Consider the following 24771-nt stretch of genomic DNA (forward strand, 5'->3'; position numbering starts at 1 on the left):
CCATGCTTTGCTATTCGAGACATATCGCACCTTCAGGTTTCGCTTTCCTTCGAAGCACCGCGGCGATGCGCTTTTCTTATGACGAATGCCGGCATCTTCTCCGATCCATCCATGTTTGTGCAGAGCAGCACAGTGATTCTTTGCTTGCTGTGCTTCCCGCCGTGGCACAGCTCACCTCTGAGTGACAGAGTTTTGTTAGGGAGCATTTGGAAAAAGAGCCCAGTCTGACCGGCATTAAAAATGTCCTTACGGGCATATTTTTATTCCACTGGGCCGAAACTCTTTTTCACCCACGCCGCTGCCGACTCGGCATCAACGGAACAAGACCTGCCCACTACTGCTCTTCCAACGATGTCATCCTTCTCCTTGAAATGTTGTAGCCAGCCAGTACTGGCGACGAAACTGCCATGGCCCATTATGCAGGCAAAATTTCTAGCCTTTCTCAGCAAAATTTCGCCACTTGCTGTCATATTCGCTGCTCTAGCGTTTAGAAACCATTTATAAACCGCATGTTCAACTAGCTTGAACGCCGCAGTTTGCAGCTTCTTGCTATCTGCCTTTCACACCGTGGGTAATGGAATTTGTGATCACTTAACGGGTGGCGAGAATTGTTGACAATGTGCTCACCGCAATGCCGAAGTCTCGGGCCACCCGAGATTTCTCCGTCCCCGAGTCGATAGCTTTTAAAATAACTGCCTTTTGCTCTATCGATAGCGTTTTTCGTGTGCGCTTTCCCCAGCCTTCATCCATGGCAATGTGACCGTACACAGGTGACCGCAGTTAGCAGATATCCATCGTCTAAGAGCACGTGCACTGTGCAAACACATTGACAATACTCACGACTAACCACGACTGCGCAGCAGCAGGGAGACAGGCCTGGTGCGAACCGGTTCGAAAGGGGAATTGCCAGAAATCGCCTTGCACCGCGGCGCTACTTCTCTGTCATGTGACCCGCCCAGCGCTCCCTCTACCCCTCCGCTGGCTGTGCGAAGATGATGGCTCTCTCGGCCGCGCTTGGCTTGGCTGTAAGTTTGGCGTGGGAGTTTCGAAAGAGCCGCGCCGAACTAGCGTCGAACTTCGCAGAAAATGATATACTTAAAACACTACAGTAGTTTTTTTTTATAGACTAGTTTAGTTTGTTATATCCATGTACCGGTCAAATTTACTTTGTTACAATGAGGTTTAAAATGGATGGTTCTCAATGGAGCTTTCAAGAGGAATTTAATTTGCTTTGTTATATCCATTATTTCATTATATCTCATTACGGTATAACGAGGTGTGAGTGTACTGCTTTTGTTATTTCCTCTATGGGAGCAGCAAAATGTTTTTGCATAAAATCACTCCAGTACTTACAAGCTTTTCAGGGCCCCTGACATCAAAAGTTTTGTTTGCGACTTTTTTACTGTAGCTTGTTGCTTTGCATCTGGTAATGCTGAAATTACATTGTAAATAACCTAATGCATCATATAATTAATGTTAGCATTATTAATTCACAATGATCTTGCATCAGTTTGAAACGCCGGCTTGAGTATCATAAGAAACTAGCACCCCATAGCTGGGCAGCGCGTGAAACTACATGCGCTCAAGCTTCGGTAATGTGTGACGCTGAACGCACCGCTTTCAGATAGGAGGATTCGCGACCGGTGAAAATTGAAACAATATAGGTGTTTCATAGGTACTTCGAGCGTGTCCTCCTCAAAAAAAAAGAAAAGCATTCGTGGCATACGCAGCCAAGCCCACCTTGGGAGCAGCCCAACAACAGAGCGGCAGAGTTGACAAACTATGGTCCTTGCTGGGTGCCACTTGAGGTACCCTGCATGCTGCGCAATTGTTCTCCGAGGTCGACAATATTTGCTTGACCTCTGAAACGGCCAGAGGGGATCCCCTGTCCGTGTCAAACCACAGAAATCGGTCGATTGCACCTGAATACTCGTACGAGCATGCACTATTTCTTTAAAACCAAATTACAATGTCTTACAAGCAACCGTCGTCACTAATAATCATTCAGGAGTGCCCCTGCTTGCAGGACTCAAATAACACAAGCATCTCGCATTTCCGAAACTGGTGTGAGGGGTCCTTTGATGAAACTAATTTTTCACGTGTTAAGAGCAGCAAATGTGCTAGTTGTGTCGATTTGTATACACACAGTGCTATCAACCACCGTGGGTTTAGACTGGTCATGTGTAATATTTGCATACCTGCCAAGTCTCTCGAATTGGCCGGGAGACTCCCCCATTTTGACTGTTTTTTCCGGTTGTACAGTTGTCATGAAAATCTCCCAGAAATCGAAATTTCTGTGCCTGATCTGGCCACATTGACAAAAAAGCAGCTAAATCCACTCCATGCTTTTTGAACCTACCCCATTTTATTAAAAACGAGTTTAAGAGGCGTTCATGTAAATGTACAGTATAATCTCAGTGATGCGAAACTGCGGCAGATACGAATTCTTAAATTCCCCAGCCAAATTTTATTATGTTCATTCAGCCTCAATTCGAATGTTCCGAACACATTTCCTAATCACGGCGGGTGATACGAACTTAGGTAGAGAAACCGTCGAACGAAGTCTGAGAGCAGCATACTCAAAGCTTCATAAGTACGCGTGCGACCGGCGCTCTACAGTGCGTGTGATTGTCGTTGCCACAACCGCTGAGGACGAAATGGCGGTCGATCTTGACACGATCATGTGTGGCGACGACGTAACTGAGAGAACCCCGAAAGTGTGCGTTCAACCAGTCAAAGCAACGCTGCTTTCCGCAAACTCCGCGGACAAACTTGCGGCAGACGCTATCGTAGATGGCATAAAACGACTTCGTTCTGAAGGCGCGTGCGCAAGTTATCGTTTGCCGCAACTGCCGTGCACAAAACCGCGGTCACAACGACGCGATAGCGATCTACGAGCTCCGAGGGCACATAGCAGTAGGTTAAAGACAGTAAATACGTAAAAGATAAAAAGAAGTTACAGTTTTGCCGCAAGGGCGGAGCAATAAATGCGACAGCAACAACTTGGAATGTAACGCTGAGAACGGCAAGCAGATCGAAACGTGCAGGGCGCTGCTCACACAAATGACGCACGAAAACGATACAGGACGAGAGCAAACTAACAGCGTTTACCGCTCGTCACGTAACGCGCTGTTTAAACAAAAACGATGCACGATACTTAATCACAGGTACAGATGAGTACAAACTAACTAGTGTCTCAGTTGTTATACCTCACTGTGTATGAAAAGCGCGCTGTTTTCGCAGAAGGGGCCTGTGCAGAGACCAAAGTGACCTTTGTGTGCCCGGAAACTAACGCTTTCGTTTCAATGAAAGCTGAAGGCACACGATTCCCCCACCAAAGGATAAGCGCACGCGCACAGGCATCCATCCATGGGGCAAAGTACATGTGTGAGATGAGCATGCGATGGCGCATCCCGACGAGCTGGGCGCCGAGCGTGGGCGGCTTTTTTTCTTTCAGTGTTCATATATATAGATACGTATACAGATACGGTAAAGGACGGCGGCGGTGACGACAGCAAAAAAATAAACAGTGTGGACTGTCCATATAATTGCTATCGCAATAAAAAGGGGCCAGATGCGTCTTGGCGTTCCTGTCAGAAGAATCTAGTCGTGAGCAAAGCTTTGACCCGAGCTTTTGCGACAGCCAGCTGTGCTGTCCTATCCGTTCACATGTGTCCCTGGAAGACAAACGCGAGTTGTTTTGACCGAAATAGATTTTGCCAGTTGTGTTGATCCTTTGAGACTCTCAGCTTAGTGAAAAAAAAACTACCCTCATGTGTTCCGCCACTCCTAGCCACTATAAAACAGCAATGCTGATGTTGGCGCTGGTTATTGAAACCCTCCTCCCACCCCTTTTTGTTTTTCGCGATGTTTTTTTGTTTGTTTGTTCTTGGTCTTTTATAACGTAGCAGTAAACACATAAGTGTTTGCTGTTACATTATATAGATCTTAATACATAACACATTTGTAAATGTATTGAAGTGTCTTAGATTACAGTTGAATTGTAGTAGTATTTTGTATTGTATTGCAATACAGTTTCAAAATATCTGCCCAGCTTTGGGCCAAGGGAACAGGCTTATTTGATTTTGGACATAATAAAATACCAAGCTATGGCTGAGACAGGAAGTAAAGTCTTCTACATGTGGTGATGGAGTGTGCCTCAATAGTCACTGTACCAAAAGTCAAGCAGGCTCTCTGGATATGCATATCTTTTGCCTTCAACTTTTCACCTGAAGTGAATTAGGCACCTATATCTGTTCAGAAATGTATATGCAGTACACTGAAACCTCGTTGCAACGAAACTGGATATAACGAAATATTGGTTATAACGAAATAAATGAAGATTATTATTGCAATATAGTGCTAAAATGAACTTTTATAACTAATTTTCGGACATAACTAACTTATTTTCGTGTAAGGTGCAAGTTTGTTATGATGAGGTTTGAGTGTATAGTTTACCTAGCTGTTCTGTTTTTCGAGTGCTTGCTTTGAATTTTAACCAAACTTAGATAATGGTTCAGTTACCAGACCTTTACAATGTGTCTTGTTGTTGTGTATGTGCAGAACCCACCATTAGAGAGGCAGCTGTCCAGGCATTTTCGCTACTGCCCGACCTTCATGGGAGCCCCTGGAAACAGTTCGTGGATGAATGGCAGCGGTCACCTTAAAGTTTGCAAGTGAGGCAAACTAGTGTTTGTTGCAGTTTGTAAGTAATGCCAACCAGGTGATTGGCAGCCATTGCTGTGTCTTGACATGCAAGGAGGTAGAACAAATAAAGTATGAAAGTTTGTGTGCTTTGTTAATAAGTGACCCCACTATAATTAAGGTGTGACCTCATGTATGCATTGCAGCACATTACTGTGGACTTAACGCTGCACTCTATCCCTATGGAGAAAGGGGGTGTGCAGCATTGTGTAGCCACTCACCCTCTCCCATCATAGGGAGACTGTGTGTTCCTGAGTGTACACACCACGCACTGCAAGGTGTACGTGTAGTCAGGCCTTTAGAGTGTACTAGAATACGAAAAGAAGGAAGCTATTTTGCCCGGAAAGGGAAGCAGGGGTGCAACAGCTGTGCCAATTGTGCCAATTTGATATAATTTCAGGTTGTTGTGCCGAGCTGCGCCAAAACCGTTAAATTTGCTGAAATTGCACCAAAACGCCCAGGCAGCCTAAAAAATATTCTCAGGTGCACTAATTTCTGCGAGAAATGCAGGCCGCGTCGGCTACCTGCAGTTTGCGCCATCCGTCAAGGTACACAGACTCCAGCTATAGTGCCTAAAGTGCTGCGTGCCTGTTGGTTCGTTTACCGCAGCGGATGCCTATCGTTGGGACAACAGAACTTCAAGACAAAAATGCATTGCTGTAGCCACCAACGCGTCGCAGCAATTGTAAATTTTATAGCCTGAAAACGCGGCTATGGCTTGTTAGGAACTAAAGCTGGAAGTGTATGCAGTGTTTTTCTCGCATGAACGAGCTCGACATGCTGTGAATGCTGGTGTTACTAGTGACCACGTCGATTGCCGTAGCAGTGGCATTGTTTTGGTTATGGTCCTGGCGATAGATATCCGGGACCGTCGCAGGGCCAACGGGCATGCGCTGCTGCTATTTTGCCTGGTCAAACGTGCTTTTCAAGGGAATTGAAGTGGCACCTCACCCCCCTTGGTGAAAGAATAAAAAAGGTGAGAAGGGGGGGGGGGGGGCAGATAGCAGTTGGACATTTTCTCGGCTTTGGTTCTAACCCATGCAGAAAATGCTGCTTAAGCCACTTTCGCCGCATCACACCGGTGCCCATCTAAAAGGGTATTGAGATTTAGAAGGGGCTATTAGTGCTATTCACAGGACACTGGACATTTTGCTAGGTTACTCATGAGTTTGTACGCCGCATAATTCTGAGTACCTGTAAAATAACTGATGTCTAAATAAGCTACTGACAATCATATGGAACAGTGCACGGCATTTCTGCTTCCCTTAAAAAAAAAAAAAAATTATGCGTCGTTTCTTTTTTTTTGCCACCCCTACTTCTCAGTTTTACGAATCTCCCAAATTTCAAGGTTGCGAGCTTGGCAGATTTATATTTAAATTCTCAGAGTCTGTCAAATGATTTGACAGGCACAGCAAATGCTAGTAATAACTTCATCACTGTTTGCTCAGTGGGGTGGGTTCAAATACTACTTTCATTGAAATAGCAGTGCTCATGTTCACATTGCACGATTTAGGTGATGTTGAATGGTTTATACATATTTTTTTCGAAATGTAAGCCTTCTTATTTTTACTGCTCCAAATTTGGTATTTCATGATAAAGAAAGTATGATTTTCTTGATACATGAATTAAAAGAATAAGCCTGCTCCAAGTTACAATTTTAGTGCTTCAAAAATAATATTTTGCTGCTGCAAAAACTGCTCCAAATTGTATTTTGGCTGTTGCACCCACGGGGAAGTCAAAACCCCAAGATTCTAGACCACATCATGGCGTTCAAGAACACACGCATCCACAACAACTCACCTAATAGATGAACGTTCATTCCTAGGTGTGCATTTTTTCATAGGCTAAATTCATGAACACCCACCAACTCGCTCATCTTACAATCTTTATGAGGATTTCAGAAGTGCGCTACTGCACTTGCTGCAGTACACCCACTTGTATGGGCATATGTGCCAATGTACACTATCTTCAATGCCAGAGTGTTCGGTCATGATTGACCAGCTTGCTGCTTTTGCCAATGCCCTTTGGACATCCTCTCATGGCTAATGCAGATCCTCATCACACCAAAGCTGTTCATTTTTTTTCTAGCTCGCATAGTCCCCATGGCTTGCCTATTGACTACTATCATCACACTTCCCATTGTTGTGCCCACCAGTGTAGGTCCGCCTTCATGTGTGTAGGTGTTGCTATATGTGCCAAAAAGGCTGATGCTTGAACGACCAGCTGAGAGAGCTCACATGCAGCTGTCAGCCAATCCTTGAACAGCCCACTGTCTTTGAAAAGTACAGAAAGAAGGGAGCACTTGAGGTTCTTGAAGCATATCATATTTATACACATGGAAACACCTACTTCAGCATATCTTCTGTTTCCTTGTGTAGCTGTGATACAAATATTGTGAAAATGTGACAGTCTATGATGCATGTGGTGTGATGATTTCTGTTCTCTCCATACCAAACCACGTATACAGTATATTTTCGTGTACTTGTCACGTGGTTGAATAAACTTAACTCAACTCAACTTTCGTTGGACTTTTGCATGAAGGTTGTGTGTAGATATATTGCATATTTCACTAAAATAAACCTATTGTTGTTAGATTTTTGTTTGTTCAATGCTGTGTCTGTCATTCTTCCGCTGTTCAGTCTTTAGCACTGTTCCCGTCCTAATGAAGTATGAAGCAGTGCAATTAGGTGCACTCCAACACCATGCAAATGATCAGTAAAACACATCGTGGCCTCACTGACATCATATATTGCACCTCTGACCTGTGCTTCCTTATGCACACAAGTCTTGGTGACTTCCATGGGTGGGCACACTTCAAAGGCTTGTGCTCTATCCTCAACCTTGGTGTCCCGTGCACATTCCGAGAACTTCTTCTCAGTTCCCGACTATGGAACTCGTAAGGCAAGAGTGCTGGTTCGCCCTCAATAATAGGTACGCTGACTTCTCTGCCAAGCCAAGATGGCAGATTGCAAAATGGAATCAGCGCATGCATTGTGTGTTTGCTGTTGTCGTTAAAGGGATGCTGAACAAAAATGTGAGGGAAACATCGAATGCAACGCGGAATATGTGACTGCTAGGATATACGGTGTGTATTTTGAGATGTCTCTATCTTTGGAAGATTGTAAACACACAGGGTTGCATGTGGTTGGCCATGACGTCATGTGTGCAGGTCACCAGCAGCTGCTACAGAGGCTGGCAGCCGGACTTTCTCGCTGCCAGCACAGTCAGTCCTTTTTGTGCGCGTGTGTGTGGAAGGGGTGGTGTCGGACCCTCTTTTAGCTATGATCATGCATTTCGTTGTGTCTAGGCTTACACACATATGAGAGGTGTAGATTTCAGGGTAATCAAACTCTGTCCCACCCCTGGCAGTAAAGTAGGCAAAATTTAAGGTAGGTGAAAGCTGTTACGAGATCAGAACTCGGGTCACGCATGGCTCCATAGTTGTCCGCCGCCGGTGTCCGTAATCACTATTGCATGAAATAAGAAAAAAAACCTAGTACTAAGGACACAGTGGGGCTCGAACCCGGGTCTGCTGTGTGCCAGCCCAGTATTCTACCACTGAGCAACACCGGTGCTTGGGACTTGTTTGCAAACTTGCCTTAGGCAGACAGCAAAAGAACAACCAGGCGCCACACAATGCGGATAGCGCAACATGTGGGTCAACCAATGCTCCAACCAATTGTACAAAAGTTTGTTCTGAATCACCTATTAACTGTGGTGCATACCCACTTCATGTATAATTCCTCCTCTTTGTCAGCCACTGCATGAACAATTGGCACAAAATTCTTTGCAAATGTTTAGCGGATACCATGCTTCTCAATGAATGACGAAGGATAGCCTAGCGAATGCTGGCCTACTACCCAGAAAGTATTATTATTAATGCCTTAGTGGGTACCCAGCAAGTGTGCTTGCAGTAGTTACCCAGTGAGTGTTTAGAAAAGGCTCTCATATACCGCTCTTCGCTTTCGCTGTGACTGTGCTGCGCTGTCTGCGCAGGCCAGGCGTTTTTGTGTGTGTGTGTGTGTGTTGGGGGGGGGGGGATATTGAATTGTACTTGATGTATAGGGGAGACCTGTACTGTGAAGGGATGCTGCGGTGCCAGGCACTGTCGTTTGTTGTGGAGAAAATATTCGCTATGTGAATGTACACCTCTTTGCACCCCCCCCCCCCCCCCTCAAGTTTCCATGAATTTGCCTCACTTTGCAAGCAGGATGCACGCACTCTGCATGTGTTTTCGTGGGTTTCGTGGCTCGTGAGGCATTCTAATAAAAACAGAGTAACTGAAGACTCGTTTCGTAGCTGCGGTTCGGCAGGAGGGCAGTGCCTACACAGCCTTGGTGAAGATGCAGAGCATGTAATTGCAGACAACTTTGTCCTGGTCTGGGCGAAAGGCTTTTGCATAACAAAACATTTGTGGCCCAGCTGAGGATGAGAAATAAAAACCAGAGAAGTCAGTATAGGGTGTCACATTCTCTACATTCACCCCAGGAGGCATGATTGTGCTGTTTTTAATAAAATATATCTGCTAAAAATCTTTGTTGGCTACCGAGCATTTTCATCGGCACTGCATAAATAGATATTAACTATATCACTGCACAACACAAATGGGACATATGCATACACTCCTTTCGACATAGTATAATCTCTCTTATAGAATAGCGGCAGTAGTGTAAATGCAGGGAGGTCAATCAACCTATTTTGAAGGGACGATAAAGTCAATTAACAGTTCACGTCAGAATTAAAGCTCAATGAATGACGTCTAAAACGACTATATTAACAGCAGTGCCTATACTTACAGAGACATTGATATAAATGCACGAGAACACATGCACTACGAGTAGGACGTTCGAAAAATGATCCAGATGATGTCAGAGTTACCGCCTACAATTAATCGCTAGTAATCGAACTAGTTGCTCTTCATAAAGAATTTTCCGTGCATAATGAGACATAAGAAAATGCTGCTTGTTTTTGTTTGATTGATGAAAGAAAAAACGCTGGACATTACTATAAGAAATTGCACGTGTGGTTCAAGAGTGCAATTTTTGGCTAGTTAATCTGGACAGGTCGTGCCATCTAGCGAGGCCCAGTTGAACCAAACACGTCTGCCACCTCGGAGGCCATAGCAGAAAATTGTTCAGTGGCTGTTGTTGCTGCTATGGCTCTCGCTACTTTCGCTCTGTGGCTACTAGTATCGGCGGCCGTGCAGTAAAACTGGGCAACGTTGCACGGCAACAGCGACTGGAAAGGCTCCAATTGAGGTGGGTAATTTGAAGTGTGCTAACGCGATGTGGACAGCTGAAACGTGATTTTATTTCATAATAAGCATTTCTTCTGCACTAAAGTTGCACTACGAGGTCTCTGGACCACTATATAAGCAATCAACATTGACTTAATATTGGCTTTAGCGTCCCTTTAACAGCAGACCCATTATAGTCAAGGTTTCCCTATGGGCGCATAGAAAAAAAAAAGAAGAGATAGAAAGACACAGGCTAAAGAAAAATAAGCATAGTGTGTGTAGTTCATCATAGCAAGGCGTAGCAAATAGACGGGTGAGGCGGTAAAATCCTTGTCAAGGTAGGAAGAGCTAGGAATCTGCGTGGTATGCTGTGACCCAGCCTTGCACTGCTCAGTGGGAGTTGCACTAATTTTTTTTTGTTCATATCAACAATGCGAACGTTCTTCAAATTTGTTTTAGTGACTCCTTGAGAAGGAAGGAGGGCACATCTTTTCAGAGCGCAGATCTTGGGGTATCCATTCCTGCGTTTTGCGGCGTCACCCAAGAATCGGTCACGCATTGGCGTAACCGATGCTGCAAACGATGACGAAACAGAGCGAACGAGGAGCGCAGCGAGCCGCTGTACTCTTAAAGAATGACCAAGTAATATGGGTGTCTTTTCGTTCCAAACAATAATGATCATCTGACTTGCCTGCGCTTCCTTTCTTGAAAACTTGGCTCTGGCTGCTTTCTTAACAAGAATGCTATATCACGCTTATAACGCGAGCTATAGAAGGACGAGCCAAAGTCATCGAAACAAGCGCTGCAATAAAATTTACAATCAACGTTATTTACGGATACCTGCCGTTAACTTGCTTTATGGAACAAAGCCCGCAGGGTTACTAGAAGCTTGCTGACATTCCGGCAGTTTCACGGGCCCTTCAATTAATGAGCTCTGAATCAAGGATATCCGAGGGGCTGTGCGAGCCTCGCTGATGCGTGCATATTTATTCGCACGTGTTATTCTCGAATCATTACTATAGCATCCAGGTTGTCTTATTTCTAGTGCACGGGCGCTCACTTTCGTTATTATTATTATTATTATTATTCCTACAGCCAAACCAGGATCTGCCACATGCAGCTGATACAGGTCCATCTTTGTGCGTTTGTGTGTAAATTTTATTGCGGCGCTTGTTTCGATGACTTTGGCGCGTCCTTCTAAAGCTCGGCGCCTCGGACATTGCGCGATCTAATCACTGTGAAGACGGGTCATAAAAAGAACGGGCGCCATTAGGATATTCGTCGCTGGCGTTCGTCGACGAATCACTGATTTGCATTCATTCGGGATGCAAATTCGCCCTCCCATTGCAGCCCTGTCTTGCGCGCCTTCACTTGTTTTATGCAGATTGAAGTTGGGCGAGAAAGCTGCGAACAACCACATATCGCTTCGCTTCGCACGAACGATAAGAAAATAGAATTTATTGAAAGACAGCGCAGGATTTGAACGTCTGGCAGCGAAAAAAAAAAGAAAGGGAGGGGGAGGGCACACGAGAAAAGAAAGCAGAAATGATTGGCACCATGTGTTCATCGATTGTTGCTCTTGCAAAGTTTACTGTATGTTTCTGCATATGACCAGGCCTTCTAGATTTCGTTCGTAATAGCGAAGCATATAGGTTTAGAGACGCGTGAATAAGCAATTGTTTTCAAGTTGAGAGCAACGCATCATAATAATGAGCGTATGGGAATGACTCTCATGTCAGTTAGGCGTACCGCTCTTGAGCCTCAGAATTTTCGGCGAGGGCTCGTCTTGTGCTCGGCATATTGCAAAGAAGCGGCTACTGGCTTTGACGAAGCGTCGTTTTCAATAATTCTTCGTTACAATATGCAGTAATTTTTTTGGTCGTTTATACTTTCGATCAACACATGTTTGACGGCGGTCAGGGGGGGGGGGGGGAGGGCTCCAAGACCCAATTGTCTGGACGACTAGCTTTGAGCTGGCCGGTACGACCTCCCACAGTAGTGACACGTATCCCGAAGGAGCACAGCCACAAGCGTGGGTCCGGTCTTAGCGAGCCGCAGGGCACGCGTTAACCGTCGCCATGGCGAGAACACCATACTGCTCAAGGTCGCAACACTTTATTGTCTGTGGGAACACCAAAACGCAGTACAGCCCGTTGCAAAGGCGCGGCGGGAAAGCAAGTGGGCTTATCCATGCCACGGGGGAAAATGTACTGCACAGGGTGCCACGAGTACGTCTCCGTGGTAAAGGTGATTCATGGAGACACCGGTGCCAAGACCCGGTTGCTCGATCCTTCCAGGGCAAAGGCGCTCGCGTTGGCTTCGGAGGGAGACGGGTCGGCGTAGCTTCGCCATGCATTAGGAAACCGTACAGCCCTTCGGCCGAGCGTAGGCAAAGGGGCAACAAAAGGTGAGCGTTCGCCTCGGGCGCGAGGCGCTGTCAGCGAAGTCCGACGAGCCCCGAACAATGGGAGTCAACGGATGGTAAAGGGAATGCGTGCTCACCGTAAGCTGTCCCGGAGAATCTCGGACCCGCTCCCGACGCACGCGCGCGAAACCTCTCAGGAGACCCCGCGCGCGGTGCCACAGTCGACATCCGCTATCGGGTGAGAGGGGTTAAACGTAACTCCTTGCTCTCCCAGCGCGGCAGACAGAGGAGGAGGGGAGTCATGTCGGGACATGAGAACGGCAGAAAAGGCGGCAAAGCCCGCGCAAATGCGGTGGGCTAGTCTCAATTCCCACATCCCCATCTCCTAAATTTGCCTTTTACCGGTCTGCAAAAGGCAGCCGGACGTCACCCATGCAGTTAAAATTGACACTGCTATGAGCAACAGGTAACCTCAATCCAGCCGTGTAACAGTTGCTTAAAAAAGATGGAAGGGAAAAAGCATCAATAAGAAAATAAACAGTTGACACTATAAAAATGTGAAAGGGAGCACAGGAAAGTAGGACTAGTGTTCGTGGTGCATTGGGAGGGATGGCGTCCATCGCGCGGAGGGGCGGAAGGGCGTGACAATGTCCGCTAGGTGCGCGGCCCGAGTGCGAGGTCAGAGGCATAGAAGGGGGCTCTCTGATGGCTAGTTGCCGCTCTTGATTAGCCGTGAGTCCGACGAACGTGGCCTCGGTGGTGGTTTGGAGGCCCCGAATGTCTTGATGGAGACGGGGAAACCTCGCTGGGAAGCCGGGCCTCACCTAGGATCAGGGAGGCCGAACTGGAATTGGCTGCGAGGCACCCTGGCGTTGGACGGCTGCATATAGTTGCTGTCAGCTGGCCTCGCGCAGGATACATCGTGGAAAAGGCAGCAGGGCTTCTCGGCGGTGACCGATTGATTGATTGATTGATTGATTTGTGGGGTTTAACGTCCCAAAACCACCATTTGATTATGAGAGACGCCGTAGTGGAGGGCTCCGGAAATTTTGACCACCTGGGGTTCTTTAACGTGCACCCAAATCTGAGTACACGGGCCTACAACATCGGCGGTGACCGAGAGCAGAGTACAGCGTCAGTAGGTCAGTGCCCCGAGCACCTCTAGTGTCCACGTCGATGGGGCGAAGCCACGACGCGCACTCTTCACGGGCATGCACTGAAGCGTCACGCACTTACACACGCACAGAAGCACGCACACACACCGCCGACGGCTGCGCGAAAAAAGGAGCAAAGCACAGAGCTTTCCTTCCTCCATGGAGCAAAGCGTCCTTCGTTCCACTCTCCACGCATAAGCACCGATACTCAAGGTCTCAACTTCCTTCGCGGTAGACGAAATAAACACGAAAAGAAAAAAGAGTAATACAAAGCAAAATGACGCTCAATCTCTGGCCAATTGAAAATAAAAACATAAAATACAAATAACACTTAATATTAGACAAAAGAAACATAAAACATAAAATACACATGAACACTTAAAAAAGAAACACTGGCACCAAACTGGGCGGGGTCAAGTTCTTTACGAGAAAAGGCCATAAAGAAGCTAACCTATACTGAGGCTAGACAGTAAACTGAGGGCCTTCGGTTGCGGAGAAGTCCGGCGCGAAATCACAAAGGTGACCACTTCCTCAGATTATACCGGTGCGGGGTCCGAATGCAGTCCGCCGCCCCGGGTGTGCCCCGTTGCTTGGGCGAAGTGCCACAGGGCTCTGGCGCGAGCTCGTCAGACCGGGACACAAAGGGTTTCAGGTCTGCGATATGGGCACGGCTGAGTTTTCCTGTATGGGGATCTTTTAGCAAGTACGCGAGTGGAGTGCAAGCTTTCTCCACTTGGTACGGACCAAGCCACTTAGGAGCGAGCGAGGTTGAGAACCCCTTAGTGGCATCGCTAAGAGCGTCGTTACGCTTCAGGACAAGATCGCCCACCTCAAAAACTAGGTCGCGATGCTTGCGGTCATATTGGGCCTTCTGCTGAGCCCTGGCCGACGCCAAACTTTGCCTTGCTTTGTAGAAAGCTCGACAAAGCCTGTCCCGAAGTGCCGACGCGTAAGCAGAGCAGTCTGCCGGCGCCTCCTCGTCCTCGAGCTGGCATTGAGTGACGCTGGTCACCGAATTTGCCAACTTCCTTCCAAAATTTAAGGTGGGCGAGAAACCAGTTGAGCGACTCTCGGATGTCCGAATAGCGAACGCGATCTCACTCAAATCCCAGTCCCTTTGACTTTCGGCAAAGGCCGCCAACATCGGTTTGAGCATGCGATTGACGCGCTCCATCAAATTTGACTGGGGATGGTAGGGTGAAGTGGTGCAGTGATCCATTCCGAGGGAACGGCACGTGACACCAAACACCCAAGTGGTGAAATAAGAAACCTTGTCAGTGATGAGCCTTTCCGGGAAGCCGAACCGGCGGAACACTTCCTACAGCTTCTCAAGCACCGCTTGCACTGTCACCTTCCGAAGAGGGAACAATTCCACCGATTTCGAAAAGTGATCAACGACTATTATCAGGTGAATGAACCCCTGCTTCTGGAAAATGGTCCCATTAGATCGCAGGTGGCCACTTTCCACGGACGCTCACTGACAATCGGTTTCATCACACCGGGCGGTTTGCCACCCCTTGATTTCACCGTTTGACAGACGCGGCAACAACGGCAATAACGAAAAATGTCTCGCTTCATGCCGGGCCAGGTCACAACCCGGCTCAGTTTTGCAAAAACTTTCGAGCCACTCAGGTGACCGGCCATGGGTTCGTCGTGAGAGGATCGCAACAGTGCGGCTCTCAGACTTTTGGGCATAACCACTTTAAACGTGTCGATGGACTCGTCGTCAGTGGCTATATACTTCAGCAGGTGCCCGTCATGGTCCAACAACATGAACCCGCCGGGGACTCAGCGACACACGCTGTTTCAGCTCCCTAATCACGCCCGCCGCAGTACAAGCAGCGTAACGGCGCTCCGCGCCTCTTCGAGACAGTTTATCGGCGCCCGCCGCAGAGCAAGCAGCGTATACGGCGCTCCATCTCTCTGAGACCGTCGCACATTTCACGACACAACGGATCACTTTGCTGGGCCTTCAAAAGCGCTTCTCTGCTGAAAAGATTTCCATTTTCCCTGAATGGGAAAGTCTGGTATCGCACCCACTCAGGACCGCAGCAACATCCGCTTGAGTCGGCGTCACGGGTTCGCTCTCGGCCTCGTGGCCTTTGGAAAGCTCCCCCGCTTGGCCACTTCGCGGTGCGCCACTTACCTGGTTAACAGCCAAGGTTTGTCCGCATGGGGACTCACCCTTCTTGCCGAATGGCGGCGAAGCCACTATTTCGCCCCCAACGCTTGCATGTGCTAAGGCATCGCACTGAGATTAAGGTCCTCAGCAGACAATGGGGCACGAGATAGCGCGTCAGCTACCACGTTGGTGCTCCTCTTTCGATACTGCACTGAAAAGTCATTGTTCTGTATCAGGAGATCCCAGCGCGCCAGCCTGCCGGCAGGCTCACGGAGCCGCATCAGCGAGCTGAGCGCACTGCGATCCGTTTGCACCATGAATTTCGTCCCATCAAGATAGACGTCAAACTTCCGCAGTGTAAGCACGATGGCGAGGCACTCCTTTTCGGTCACAGAATAATTTTTCTCCGCAGAGACCAAGGAGTGGCTGCCAAAGGCCAATGGTTGCAATACGCCATCGTATGCCTGTAGGAGAACAGCTCATAAACCCAAATCGCTCGCATCAGTTTGTACAACGAACGGTCTGGTCAGGTCGGGGAGCTTGAGTTGCGCTGTCTCCGCTATGGCGTTAGACAGTCGGTAAAACGCGTGCTGCTGCTCAAGTCCCCATTGCCACTCAGCAGACTTGCCCAAAAGCTTGCTCAAGGGCACCTGCAGTCGGGCACAGGACGGAATGAAGGAACGGTAAAAGTTGACCATTCCTAAAAAGTGGCGAAGGCCACGTACGTCCTTGGGCACGGGAAAATCGAGGATAGCTCGAAGTTTCTCCCGATCCGGCTGTATGGAGCCTTCGCCCAGCGTGAACCCGAGTAACTGAATACGCGTTTGCACTAATTGGACCTTAGTGGGATTTAATGTCATCCCGACGGTCCTCACCCTCTCGAGTACATCGGCAACATGGGCCAAGTGCTCCTCGAAGGTTCGTGAATAAATCACGATGTCGTCGAATTAGCACATGCAGTATGACCATTTTGCTTCCCCGAGGACGCGGTACATGAGTCTTTGAAACGTCGCAGGAGCATTGCAAAGACCAAAGGGCATACGAGTAAACTCGAACAACCCTCTGTGGGACGTGAACGCAGTTTTACACTGGTCACGGTTACCCATCCGGACCTGTAGGTAACGTTTAGAGGCGTCAAGCGTGGTGAAGTACCGTGCATCACCCAGGTTACCTACGATAGAGTTTATCGTGGGGAGAGGATAGGCATCCTTACGAGTCACTCCATTCAGACGGCGATAGTCTACGCAAAGGCGATGACTGCCATCTTTCTTAGGCACCAACACAATTGGAGACGCCCAGGAGCTAGACGAGCGGTGAATAATGCCAGCCACAAGCATGTCGTCTGGCAACCCATCGATAATCTGCCTTTTGGCGAGACTGGCGGGCCTGGGGTTACACTTCAAAGGAAGCGTGTCACCAGTTTTGATCACATGGCTCAATAAATCGGTGCAGCCCTGTTGATCGGTGAAGAGCTCATAGTACTGACGTAACAGTGTCGACAGATGAGCCTTCTGTGCATCATCCAACTGAGTCGTGCAGGCGACCAAAGGATGTAGTGCCTTTTCATGTCGTGTCGGTCGATCCACACAGGAGTTTCGAGCCGACGAGCGCGAAACGCCAGTGTAGGATCCCGAAGTTGGCGCACGACATGGTTCGTGCCGCGCCTCTCGTTCCTGAAGGGGACTCTGAGAGGGCAAATGCGTTGAGCAGGGGCTTGGCCCTGAACTCTGCGCGGGGCACGTTTCCGACGCTTCTGCGGCAAAGGCAACGGTAAGCGCCGGCGGGCTGATGAACGGCTTGAGTTGGAAAATAGGCCATCACGATAGCCGCCATTCGCAATGTCCAAAACGATACCAGTTTTAAGGAGAAAGTCCCGACCGAGAATAACTGAAACATTGAGCCCTGGAAGATGAACAAGACGGCAGCGTCTCATTCGATTTCCCGATCTGACAGTCAATCTTGCAGCGCCTGCCGAATGGGCCACGCCTTTCGCGAAAGTGAATGTAGTTCGGCTGTCCCGCAAGCGCACTGAGTGCTTCTGCAAGGGGGACAACACATGTTCGCCGAACAACGAGGCGCTAGCGCCCGTGTCCAGCAACGCCGAAAATTCACGGCCGGCAATAGTGACCGGAATGAACGGTGCGTGCGTATCAGCAAGAAAAAAACTGCTTACCCTGCACGCAGAGAGAAAAAGCAAGGGTTGGGTCGCTCGTGCATTCACGAACGACCCGGAAACCCGTTTCCCTGCCTCGCAGGAGGCCTGGATCCGGTCCATTCCCTTGTTATGTGCCCTCGTTCACGGCAGCGGTAACAGCGCACTCCATTTTTCCAGACAGAGCAGCCTCTAGCTGTCGTGATCGGCTCGCTACGTTATCGCAGGATACGTTTCTGCGAGCCTCACCTCGCACATTACGTTGGGTTGGAAAGCGTCCCTGTGTGGAGGTTTCAGGTGGAGCAGCGCAGGCTGCCCGCCTTTCATGCGTAAAGGGACCATGAGCGCGATTGCTCAACTCCCACGCACTGCCAGTTGCAGCCGCAAAGGCGCGCCGAAAGGCTGTTGCCGTTGGCGAAGGGCCATGGCCCCTCTCCAAGCGCAGCGCGGCTCAAGGGCATCGCTGGCTGGCGGCGGCGGGCGATAGGCACGCGCGGCGAGAAGATCGCTTTGAATGCGCTTCGCCTCGGCGGCCAACTCCTCCAAGTCACGGAAGCCGCCGCCGCGCAGGTATGCCGAAAAAATTACGGCATATTCACGGGGTGAATGATGATGAATGGGCGAAGCTCCGGAGGGATTCATCGGTAAACTGTGAATCTTCCGTGTAATTCGCCCAGTCGATCATCATGTAAAGACGTGAGAAACGCTGTGTGTGTATATACACAAATCAACTTTTATTTGTTCTTAGACGATGGATGGCTTGCGATGTCCCTTCATTATGACGGCTTTATGGTCTGTGAAATGAAGGGAGAGCGGTTCCTGTATGGGTTGCAGTGGGCAATTTGCAAATACTAGGTCTATGCATGTCCCTCGGATCGTGGTAGGTTTCATATGGTCAAACGATATACGTCTGAGTGCATATCTAGAAGCCATATGTTGGATAAGCCAATTATTGTCTATGATAGCCACGTTAAAGTCTCCAAGTAGTACAAATGGTCCATTCTTGTATTTGTTCTCATAATTTCGTAACGCAGTGTCTATGAATGTCTTGATGTTCCCGGTCGACAGGTTGGGTGCGAGGTACATGGTCATGAGGACGATTCCAGAGTCAAAGAGTTTGATGGCTGCATATTCTCCGTTTTGGCTTTGACTCGTGAGTGGTAGTCTGAGATCTTCAGCCGTTTCCGTTTGCCTCACGTAGATGGCGACACCACCTGCAGGACGTTCTGATTCATCGGTACACACGACGGGAACGTATCCTTTGATGAACAATCTCGTCACGTTCCACGTCTCGGTAAAGCACAGCACGTCGACTGCGGTCAGTATGGGGTCCCTTTCTATGTCAAGTGCGTGGGCATTGAGAGAGTCGCGCCGCTGCAGCCTCTCTTTCAAGTACGGCAGGATCTTGGTGGCGGCGTCGCGCCGCTGCAGCCTCTTTTTCACGTACGACAGGATCTTGGCGGCGGCGTCGCGCAGCTTCACTGAGCGCTTCTGCCTCGCGCGCTCGCACATCGGGATTCTGTCTGCGAGCGCGCGCTGCTGCCGCCTTGCGCTCTCTCCGCTGTGCAGCCTTATCCATCCGGCGACTCCGAGCGCGCGCCAACAGCGAACGGATTTTATTACAACGCTCCCCCTAGCGTGCGTCGCCGCACTAAATCGAACGATTGCCTTCAACCAATGACACGCGCCATATGTGACATCATTCCTATTTTATAAGATCTCGCGTCTTTCATCAACTACAAGTACCGCTTTCTAGTTTATAACATCTTGCATCTTTTCATCATCAGCTACAAGTACCACCATCTAGTAAACACTACAAGAACTAAACGAGAGGTGGCTACATACAGGAGACGGTACCGCCATCTAGTGAACACTGCAAGAACTAAACTAGAGGTGGCTACATACAGGGGACGGTACCGCCATCTAGTGAACACTGCAAGAACTAAACTAGAGGTGGCTACATACAGGCTACAGGGGACGCACAGCCCACGCCCTAAGGAGCTTCGCCCCTAAAAGTCGGATGTACCTGCCCTATTACTCGTTCAACGCGCTCCTCGTTCGAGACTCCGGGCTCAGCGTTCATACATCGCACGTACATACTCCTGTAAAGACTCGTCAGGAGCTTGTGTACGGAGCTCGAGCTCTCGCCACATCCTACTTTCGTAGTCAGCGGGTAGGAATTCGCGCAAAAAGCCCACGCGAAACTCCTCGAGGGTTGCTGCACGGTAACCGGTAAGCCGATACCATCTGGCCGCCATGTCAGTCAGTGGAGCTGGAACAACACGTTCGAGCACCACCTGATCATCCAAACCCATTGCCCTCTGATAACGTGAAAGAGAGTCGAGGTAATCTCGGGCGGTGAGCTGATCACCGCGTCCGCTGTTGGCACAGGCAACATAACAGCGCGGTGACCGCTTTACGGACTAGCCGAAAGCGTTAGCACAGCTCCCGAGAGTGCCTGGATCAACTACACGGTGTTCTGCAGCAACGTCTGCGTCGTCGCACCGGCTTCGCAGGAAGCCGTTGGTGCGTTAGTGGCGCGGTCGAGCGAAGGTGAACAGTCGTTCAGCTCGATCAGTGGGGCGGTTTCAAACGGACCACCGCCCTGCGCACCACTCCCAGAGCAAAAGAGGCTCCTTGTGGGATTGGCCTTTTGTCAAACAAAATGCGCACTTGGTGCGGCTACCATCGACAATTCAGGCGCCTGCTCAGCGTGCGTTCGAAGTGTCGGTTGCACGGCTGATGGCGGGCAAAAGTCGGCGAGGGCCAAAGCCTGTGCCCCGTCAATTCCGCAGGGAACCGACTGCGAGCGCTGTGCCAACGAACTTCCATGCATGCCGAAGGGCGCATTAGCAGTCAGAGGCGCTTGTGCGTACCATTCGGGTAGGGCAAGAGGCCCATTCCGAAACGATTCGCCATCTCCAAAGGGAGCGGCTAGGCGCCTCGTGTCGTCACCGCAATAGGGGATGATAGTTATAGTATACCGGACTTACTAGGTGTACCGTGATACCGGAATCGAAGTGCGCATGCGCAGATACGTACGTCACCCGTACCGCTTCCCGTACGCGCGGTATTTTTCAGATTTCACGTTACCGTGGTAGCGTAGGTGTACATAGTGTATGTAAACATGGCGGCGCTGTCGGATGCCCGCTTCGAAGTGATTTTGGCGTAGTTGTTAAAAGATTCACCTTGTTCGCAGAAAACGACTGTTCCAAGTGGCTTCTCTCTCCTTCAGTTAGCTTCGATGACCGAGTATTACGGACAAGTTGGCGCAGTTATTGCGATAGCTTCCCATTTCGAACGCGTCTAGGCCTAACCACAAGATCCATGTAAACAAATCGGCAACATTATTTTTGTCGCGTCTGGTGCGTGGTTCATATTTATTTGCTTTGATTAGTAGTAGAATAAACTTGTAACAATGCTTCGCGCGTTGGCATAGGCAAACATTCTCGTTTTCTCTTCATTTTCACTGTCTTTACCTTATTAACCATTCGATAGGTAGCGCCACCATACCAGCTGTGGCACGTAAACCACGTAAACGCTATCCCGCTAAACTATAAAGCCCAAACCACATAAGCGCGAAAATGCACGCGACAGCGACGCGTCGCGCGACGCGTCGCTGTCGTCGGTTTGCCTGCGCCAACCGACGACAGCAAACCGACAGCAAACCGCCAACCAACGGTAGGCAAACCGACGCGTCGTCGGTTTGCCTGCGCTAGCGACTGATCGCGTCGCGCGATCAGTCGCTAGCGCAGGCAAACCTTATTCACGCGACGGCTTCGGCGAGCGAATTCCACTGTTGCTGGCATGAGGCCGTCAACTGGCACCAAGAAAACCGCGTAGCGAGCGGTATGCAATTTAAAAATAAGATATATTGTTGTGTAATAAAACGGAAAGTGTTTATTATTGCCTTGCAGTACTTTTTATATGCACATGCGTAATAAACATTGCGTTATTTCTTGTCGCGCATACGTGACTCGGGCAGGGTCCCGTGCACCTACGTAGTCTTTGTCTTTTCCGGTATTTCGCTATTGGCTGCTTAAGCCCAGCACTTCCGGGCGACGAGCGACGGTTTCCAAATCTGGAGAACCGAGCGATCGCGCGAAAACGAGCACGCGACACGTCGCGCGAACGCCCTGTTTCGTCGCTCATAGCGTCGCTCGTCGCTGTCGCGTGCATTTTCGCGCTTATGTGGTTTGGGCTTAAGACACTGTCCACAACGAACGTTTGCTGTGCGGTAACGTCATTCCCTTAACCTCCGCTATCACGTTAACCGTAAACTATAACTGTCCAATGGCCTCCTTGTGCAACGTGGCATCCGCTAACAAGGACAGCGGATGAAAATCCCGCGAAGCAGACATGTTGCGACGAGCCCGAATCGCGCAGGTGAACTGATTCGCTAAGTGCAGTCAAAAGCTTAAAGCCTTTGATACCACGTTGGGCGCCAGTGTAGTGTACACGTATCCCGAAGTAGTACGGCCACTAGCGTGGGTCCGGTCTTAGCGAGCCGCAGGGCACGCGTTAACCGTCGCCATGGCGAGAACACGATACTGCTCAAGGTCGCAACACTTTATTGTATGTGGGAACACCAAAACGCAGTACAGCCCGTTGCAAAGACACGGCGGGAAAGCAAATGGGCTTATCCACGCCATGGGCGAAAAAGTACTGCACAGGGTGCCACGAGCACGTCTCCGTGGTAAAGATGATTCATGGAGACACCGGTAACAAGGCCCGGTTGCTCCTGCGAGGGCAAAGGCGCTCGCGTTGGCTTCGGAGGGAGACGCGTCGGCGTAGCTTGGCCACGCATTAGGACACCGTACCGCCCTTCGGCCGAGCGCACGCAGAGGCGCAACAAAAGGTGAGCGTTTGCCTCGGGCGTGAGGCGCCGTCAGCGAAGTCCGACGAACCCCGAACAACGGGAGTCGACGGACGGAAAAGGGAATGCGTGATCACCGTAAGCTGTCCCGGAGAATCTCGGACCCGCTCCCGACGCACGCGCGCGAAACCTCTCAGGAGACCCCGCGCGCGGCGCCACAGTCGACATCCGCTACCGGGTGAGAGGGGTTAAACGTCACTCCTTGCGCAGCGCGGCAGACAGCGGAGGAGGGGAGTCATGTCGGGACATGAGAACGACAGAAAAGGCGCCAAATGAGGTGGGCTAGCCTAAATTTCCACAAGCTCAGTAGAAGTGTCATGCATGATATTCGCAGGTGCCGGTGGCAGCACCATGCTGAAAGGTGTGCTCGAACGGTCACCCTGTCACATGCCGGTAAACGAAGCGTCTAGTGTCGCACATCAGCCCCCCCCCCCCCCATTTCTCCCCCATCCCCCGAGCCAAATCTAGCCGTGCTCTCAGTTGGAATTCTATTCTAGAGCTGACGTATTCGAATGTCACTAGCAAACACTGTTAGCAACGTTCGGCGCCGAGCATGCCGCATTGTTTATTAAGGAGCGTCGACATTGTTTGTGTTTGATAACATTCTGTTAAATTGTGTGCAGGACGGGAATATCCTATTATTCGAGAGCTGATGTATTCGGATGTCACCAGCAAACACTGTCAGCTGTTTAATTACGTTCAGAACGAGATTAGTCTAGTTTATTCGACAGCTGATGTATTCAGATTTAGCCAACACTTTTAGCATTGTTCTGCGCAGGCTACGCCATTTTTGAAAAACGTCGGCATTGTGTTTGATACCATTCTGTTGAATTGTGAGCCTCGGCTATTCGATAACTGATGTATTCGGATTTCAACAGCAAACACAGTCAGCAACGTTCGGCGCATGCCACGCCGCATTGTTTGGGAAGTGTCGACATTGTTTGTTTTTGATACCATTCTGTTGAATTGTGCAGGACGGGAATAGCCTAGACTATTCGATAACTGACGTATTCGTATTTCACCAGCAAACACTGTCAGCAATGTTCGGCGCAGGCCACGCTGCATTGTTTGAGACCATTCTGTTAAGATTGCATGCAGGACGCGAAAAGTATAGTTTATTCGAGAGCTTACGCGGCCACTTGCGATAACGCTGGTTCCTTTGAAAGCGCACGATAAGAGCCCATGCTTTTCACCGCATGACAGATTATCGATGGCTGCACGCTATGTTCGTCGCTGTCAGTCTACAGTGTGTATTGTCGGTAGTCTGATATTCTGTTCTCCAGGCACAAGATCCCATAAATAAAAAAAGTTCTGTCGAGAACACGTCGACGAGATGAAGCTTCGTTCACGATCTAGACGCCCAAGCGATGTGCTGACCCAAGCCCAAGTCACGAAGAGGACGACGACAAGAACAACCTGGATCATAGAACTAGCCGCAGGCGGAAGATACTACAGTCACGGCCGATGGATGGAAAGCTCTTTCATCCAGTGGCCGTGCTACAGTCAGAGTGGGGCTTCCTTCCTGGAAACACCAGGTAGTCTAAGACCCGGACATCGCCCCCTGAGACGTTGACAGCCCCTGTGCCGCTTACATCTATCCTTCTCAGTCAACCCAGGGAGCCGCCAACCTTCCGCGTATCATCCTTTGAAGACCCGGAAAGCTGGCTCTAAACGTACGACCTCGTCGCTGTTTCTTAACACCTGGGGCAATGAAGACAAGCTTCGGTGTGTCTGATTCGCATAGGAAGGCACCGCCAGGACGTTTTCCGCACTGGGTTTGAGGCCTCATTCGCGGGTGTCGTGTGCAAGGAGAGGGCCGAAGCTCTGCTGGAAACTTGTGTCCAGCTACCGAGTGAAATCGAGATGCTATTAACGGAAGAGCTGCCTAGACTATTCCGTCATGCTGACCCTGAAATAAGCGAAGAAAAAAAAAGTTCGCTTCCTCATGCGAAGAGTCAAGCTGAAGCTCTTCGCGGGACTGATGAGAAATTCACCCAACACCATACAGGAATTCTTGTCGGAGGTAAGAACGATCGAGACGTATACGACAGTATGGCCGCTCAATTCAAAACAGCGCAGCTGTTCATGCTGTCAGCTGGGACGTTCAGCGTGAAACGATCCGAATTCATTGTGCGAGAGGGGCTGCGATACATAGTTCGCAC

General features: G+C 49.5%; 1 protein-coding gene across 3 annotated transcripts in view; it reads left to right on the forward strand.

Moving 5' to 3' along the window:
* Nucleotides 1-4805, forward strand: part of LOC119185037 (uncharacterized) — a 147711-nt gene extending 142906 nt beyond the window's left edge. For 2 of the 3 annotated variants that reach the window (XM_075891913.1, XM_075891907.1), the window contains exons 17-18: nt 864-1025; nt 4564-4805. In XM_075891913.1, the coding sequence (XP_075748028.1) occupies nt 864-1025; nt 4564-4565 (164 nt within the window). In that variant the 3' untranslated portion in view covers nt 4566-4805. The remainder of the gene's footprint in view (nt 1-863; nt 1026-4563) is intronic. The other variant, XM_037434166.2, reaches the window with a different exon arrangement.
* Nucleotides 4806-24771: the final 19966 nt, after the last annotated feature.

This window comes from Rhipicephalus microplus, chromosome 1 (genome assembly GCF_043290135.1).
Source record: "Rhipicephalus microplus isolate Deutch F79 chromosome 1, USDA_Rmic, whole genome shotgun sequence".
Taxonomy (NCBI): domain Eukaryota; kingdom Metazoa; phylum Arthropoda; class Arachnida; order Ixodida; family Ixodidae; genus Rhipicephalus; species Rhipicephalus microplus.